The 6,314-nt window shown below is 34.7% G+C and overlaps 1 protein-coding gene across 1 annotated transcript in view; it reads left to right on the top strand.

Moving 5' to 3' along the window:
- LOC102311939 (taste receptor type 1 member 1-like) overlaps window positions 1-5,697 on the top strand; it is a 6,741-nt gene extending 1,044 nt beyond the window's left edge. Inside the window, exons 3-8 of the mRNA XM_005941200.1 lie at window positions 2,149-2,165; window positions 2,366-2,663; window positions 2,757-3,482; window positions 4,065-4,271; window positions 4,548-4,668; window positions 4,769-5,697. Of these exons, the coding sequence (XP_005941262.1) occupies window positions 2,149-2,165; window positions 2,366-2,663; window positions 2,757-3,482; window positions 4,065-4,271; window positions 4,548-4,668; window positions 4,769-5,697 (2,298 nt within the window). The remainder of the gene's footprint in view (window positions 1-2,148; window positions 2,166-2,365; window positions 2,664-2,756; window positions 3,483-4,064; window positions 4,272-4,547; window positions 4,669-4,768) is intronic.
- Window positions 5,698-6,314: the final 617 nt, after the last annotated feature.

The following is a 6,314-nucleotide window of genomic DNA, read 5'->3' as shown; positions in this document are numbered from 1 at the left end:
ATAGATAGATAGATAGATAGATAGATAGATAGATAGATAGATAGATAGATAGATAGATAGATAGATAGATAGATAGATAGATAGATAGATAGATAACCTTGTAAATTGTGTGTGATTGTTTTACTGAGAAATGTATTTATATGCAATGCACTCATACAGTTTAACAGAAATACTGGAAATCTTTTCTGACACATAGCTGATTGTTTCATGGAACAATAAAATGAAAAAATGAAAAAAATTCTTGTATGTAATAATATGTAATATATGTTTTTATGGTTGTTGTGAAATAAATCTGTATAAAACAATTTTAGGTTCAAAAATATTGGAAATATCATTTTGATTTCACAGTCACACATCTATATATGTTAAGAAGCAATTGTTTTTTGTACTCAAGCTACTAAATAACAATATTTCCGTCATGGAACTTGTACTTTTGTTAATTTCACTGTAGATCATGTTCTTAAATATATAAACACTTTGAAATCTTACAAGATTATATATTAATTAAAAGGCTAATGAAATTCAGTGATATTTTTAATTTTATTTTAAACATTTTAACATCAAAATGTACTGCAGTTTAATAACAGTAAATTTCATTCAATTAAACTCAATTGTGTAGCGGGCTTCATTTTCTGCTCAGCTATTTGGTTAATGTTGTCATACAAATCTGACCACATGAGCGCAGGACTCCATATAAAATTATTTTCTTTATGCATATTTTAAAGAAATACTTGATACAGATAACATTTACATTTTTCATCAAATTGAATTGAATTGCAGGTGACCCATAGGGGCATAAAAATACCTGTACACAAAACACGAGAAGAACACACATGATATTAGGATATATATTTTTTTAAAAATAATCAGTTTTATGATGAATACTATGTTGAAACCGCAGCTTATGCCTGGCCACTTGTCATTGTTATTCACAGTGTAGTGTGTGCAAATGATCTCACCAATGTCCTGTTTGGTCAAAGGTTAGGTCATGCAAAACAGGATGTTTATGCAACAGGATGTATCATTTAGGCATAACCCAAAGATACATCCTCGAATTATTAATACAGTTTGCATGTGTGCATATGCTTGTAACCCCATATTATTTTCCAGCCAAATCAGTACTTGTATACCGTCATACATGGGTTTTCCCTTAAGCAAAACCTGCATTAAAGAAAACTCATCACTTAAGACTGTTGAAAGGTTGTAATAATGTGTCTATTCACTTAATTAGTTCTCTGATTTACTTTGTCTTACTAACTGTCACTTTTCCTATGCTGCTCTCTTTTAGAGATCTGCAAGTAAATTTACGGTGCCTTTATGGTTTAGCTGAAAAAAGTGTAATAATAAATAACTGTATATAATATAAAATAATAATTGTATCATAAGAGAAAGCAATAATATATATAATGCTTTATCAGTCTCTAACAAAAAGTATATTTTGCCACTTTCTTGCAAACCCCTAATCAAAAAACTTTTACAACTATGAACATATTTACATGTAGTATGAGCCATTAGGGATTGTTAAAGACAGTGGTATTATTACATTCTTTTGAAAATTTATTCTAACCAGTGTGCTGCCATTATTTATCAAGCTTCTCCAAGGATTCTTGGCTTAAGTTTTATCATGCAGTTTTCAGGCATTATGACAATGGGTTTCTGCATTGGATACATTTTTTTAATAAATCATTTTTGGTAACATATAATCAAGTGCAAGTTAAAAGAATGCCTCATTTATCCACAGCTGGGGGCATTTCAGTTACTATCCAGTCATCAAAGGCACTTAGCAACTTGGATGTGTTTTGCATACTAATTTGTGAATTGTCTTCCAACCATTAACAAGTACGTATGTACGATATCAACAGCCATGCATCACGAAGCTCATGGAAATAAATAGTGGTAACTTGCTCATACAAGTAGTGCATTGCTTCTTATAAGCACAGTGTAATCTCATTAGATGCCACATCAGACTGGCAAATGGTAACTATGAGGCATTTTCTTACTTCTCTGTATCTGCTGGGAACTTTTTTACATACTTTGACTAAATGCACAATGTCAGCCACAGACTTCCATCTGGATGGAGATTATTTGATTGGTGGACTTTTTAATATTCATTATGCCCATGGCGGTATTTATCAAACAAAACCACAGGCCATTGACTGTTCCAGGTAAGCTTTCTAACCAAATCTTGATATGTGGAACTCTAAAAGTACCAAATGACACACCTTACATTATATAACTTCACCTAAACTAAGTGTAACTTAGTAGCACATTTACATGTAACTACATTAAGATAACTACATTAAGTCAGCTGTGAACAATTTTTATGTTTCATTTAAAAGCTTTTACTCTCTTTCTCTGTCAACAGTCAACCATTCAGTCTCTCAGACTATCGGAGGTTTCAGATGATGAGATTTGCTGTGGAACAAATTAATAACTCTACCTACATACTGCCAAATGTGTCCCTTGGGTATGAAATATTTGACCACTGCTCAGATACAAAGAACTTCCCAGGAATTTTAAATCTTATCTCAGTAAATGGCCTGATTCAACCTTGGTTTGAACCACTCAAGAATTTTTCCAGAGTGATGGCAGTGGTTGGCCCTTTTACAAGCACAGATGCCCTGACTATAGCCCCGCTCTTCATGACAGATCTCATTCCTATGGTAAGTTAGAATTATAAACTAAAATGAAGTTCACCTAAAGTCGTGAATATATGACGAGAAATAGTAAAAATGTCTCCATTACTCTCTCGACAGGTCAGTTATGGAGTTGGCAGCTCTCGCCTATCAAATAAAATAAAATTTCCTTCCTTCCTACGGACAGTGCACTCCAATGACGGGATGATTGAAGTCATTGTTAAGATCATAGTGCACTTCAATTGGCGCTGGGTTGCTTTCCTAAACAGTGACAATGATTATGGTCGTGATGGCCTAGATCTTTTTATAAAGAAGATCAACGGTACTGACATCTGCCTAGCTTATACGAATGCTCTCAATGACAATACAAACTACTCCCAAATATTCGAACAGATAGAAGCACAAAAAATACATGTTGTCATTGTTTTTGCTCCAGAAGCGACTTCAGAAGCTCTTGTTGAGACAGCAGTACAAGTGAATTTCAGAAATAAAGTGTGGATAGCATGTGACACCTGGTCCATTAACAAAAGGCTTTCCAAGATGAAAGGAATCAGAAACATTGGAACTGTACTAGGTGTGTCTCAGCCAGTAGAGACAGTACCCGGCTTCAATAATTTTATCTACTCTACCAAAAGACAGACGTTTTTTAAAAATGAAGCACAAAATGGGTTTTGTAATCAGGCTTGCAACTGCAGCTACGTGACACCAGAGGATATAATTTCAGCAGATGCGTCTTATTCATTTACTGTTTATTCAGCTGTGTATGCCATTGCTCATGGTTTACACAATGCCTTGCAATGTGGAGATGGTAAATGCAGTGATAAGATTACCCTGTTCCCATATATGGTAAGTGTGCAAACAGTACTCAAGAGATTATGTGTTTCATCTTACTGACAACTGTAACCTCTATGTGTGTCTAAACGTTTTAAAATACTGATCCTTCCTATCTTTTTTGTGATCACACACTGCATAGAGCAAGGTTTAAAAGGTGGGTAAACTAGAATAAGATGCCACCCTCTCTATCTCTAAGTTTATTGAGCTTAAAAGTCAGTATCAGAAGTAACATCAGAAATAGTTCTCCAGGCTTCTTGAAGGACATTGCAGCTGCATTTTGTTCTATTCTCTGTCAAGATCACCCCATACTGCACCAATCATGTTAAAGTCTGGACTCCTTTGGCTAGATTATTATTCCAGCAGAGTACCTGATCAAGTGGAGGGCATAGGCATAGTATCAAACCTTACGTCTCTCTTAAAATGCATCCATCCAGCCATTACCTCCTACTTCTTGTGTCCTCAAAATCCATAAAATGTACCCTTTCTGTAAAAGGTTTCACCATTCTGCAGTTTCTCCTTTCTCTGGGATATTTCAACAGCCTAAGTAATAGGTGTGAATATCCCGTTACAGTTACCTCTTTATGCCTACAACAGGTTTTAGAAGAGTTGCAGAAGTCAAACTTTACACTTTTAAACCAGAATATTCAGTTTGATGAGAATGGAGATTTCAAGTCTGGATCATACTCAGTAGTTTTCTGGAATCAGACTGGAGATGCACAGGAGATTGGCTTTTACAGCTTTTATCCATCTCTTCAATTCTTCATCAACAACACCATGATTAAATGGTACACAGATGGAGATGTAAGTTGTGTTTTTGAATCTTTTCATACAGTATATCAACACTTTAGACAGTATAAAGTAATCAAATCATCATTTTTTGTATCTTTTTTCCTTTCAAATGATACATTTGTACATAAAGACACACTAGTGTAGTTATTCCAGGGGCAAAACATACTATCGAGTAAATAAACAGATGGTGGTTGTTAGTATCTAGTGAGCAGCCCTAAATTTTAAAAACTGTGGCTGCAGTCCTTTTCCTGTTGTCTGTATATTTTACAAAATAATATCCTTGAACAGGTACCTACTTCATTATGTTCAGCAGAATGTCCTGTTGGATATGTACAAAAGCAAACTGGAATCCACAAATGCTGTTTTAACTGTGAAATATGTCCAAATGGAACCTATATCAACATCACAGGTAAATTATTTTAAGAGTTTCATGTATCATAAGTTACCTGCAGCATTTTCTTTTTCAAAAATCAGTTTAATGATGGTCTGTCCTTTTGTTGTCTAAACAGAAGATCGCTACAACTGCATCAACTGCAAAGACACACAATGGTCTAAAAAAGGAAGTATTTCATGTGATCTGCGTGTAGTGGAGTATATGCCATTTACAGACAACTGGGCTATACTGATCATGGTCGGTGCCTGGGCCTTAGTGGGCATGACATTATCCATGTCTGTTCTCTTTGTTGTTAACTATAACACGCCTGTTGTCAAATCTGCTGGGGGACCAATGTGCTTCCTAATTTTAGGCTGTCTCAGTCTGTCTAGTCTTAGTGTATTTTTTTACTTTGGCAAGCCAACAGTTGCTTTCTGTGTATTAAGATACTTGCCATTTCTGTTATTCTACACTATTTGTTTAGCATGTTTTGTTGTGCGCTCTTTTCAAATTGTTTGTATTTTCAAAATAGCAGCCCAGATACCCAAACTCCACAGTTGGTGGATGAAATATCATGGACAGCACCTAGTCATCACTGTGGCATTTATCACTGAGGCTTTCTTGCTTCTTATTAGCTATTTATATGCTGCACCCAAACCCTACCAAGACAAAGTTTGGTACCCAGACAAAATCCTACTTGATTGTGAAATTAATCCTAAAGCAATATCTTGCTCTGTGATTTTACCTTTATTGTTGTGCTCTCTTTGCTTTGCTTTCTCCTACATGGGAAAAGACCTACCAAAAAATTACAATGAGGCCAAAGCAATAACTTTTTGTCTCCTCCTGCTGATCTTAACCTGGATTGTTTTTGTCACACAATATATGCTTTACCGTGGGAAATTCATCCTAATGTTTAATGCTCTGGCTGTACTCTCCAGCCTCTACTGCTTTCTGTTGTGGTACTTCCTCCCAAAATGTTACATCATAATTTTTCAGCCACACCGAAACACACCTAAGTACTTCCAAAGTCTCATTCAAAATTATACCAAAACAATTAGCCAATAGCTGCCTCTAATAATTTTGTGTCTCCACAGGCAGAAAAACTAATGTACTCAGGACCTTCTGCTAAAATGTTGCTTTTAAGTAATTTTCTTATTTAGATCAGGAGTTCTCTTTTGGTAAATATGCTTATGGATTTTTGTGACAAGAGTTAGATGAAAATGAATGAGAAGATGTTGTTCTCTCAAAAGTTACCAGTCTTACTTACACTTATGTTGCTCTAAATGAAATTATCTCTAAATGAGATAAGACAATTAATTAATTAATACCTGTTTACAATGTAATTACATAAATATATATTTTCCTTTGGACCAAGATAATCTGGTTTTTTACCTTGTTCCTAGGCTTTACGATCAATTGGTTCTGAGTAGAACCTTGTTCTCAACAAAGCCGTAGGAGAGTGGTATCAATTCTCTCATCTTATTCACAAGAAAGCAATTATGTGTACTGTATAAAATGTAAACTTTTCTTGAATGGATAGGTTTTCTTTGTTTGTTTTTCTGTAGTAGTAGCAGTACTAGTGCTTTTCACTCATATTGCGCTTAATTAATAAGCAAAACCCAATAAAGTTTAACCATTACTAGACAAGTCGTGAATTCTCCAGACTTAATTTATTTATCAAC

This window comes from Haplochromis burtoni, unplaced genomic scaffold, assembly GCF_018398535.1.
Source record: "Haplochromis burtoni strain Fernald_Lab_line unplaced genomic scaffold, NCSU_Asbu1 Contig_60, whole genome shotgun sequence".
NCBI classification, from domain to species: Eukaryota; Metazoa; Chordata; class Actinopteri; order Cichliformes; family Cichlidae; genus Haplochromis; species Haplochromis burtoni.
This window is presented reverse-complemented; position numbering and strand designations above follow the sequence as displayed.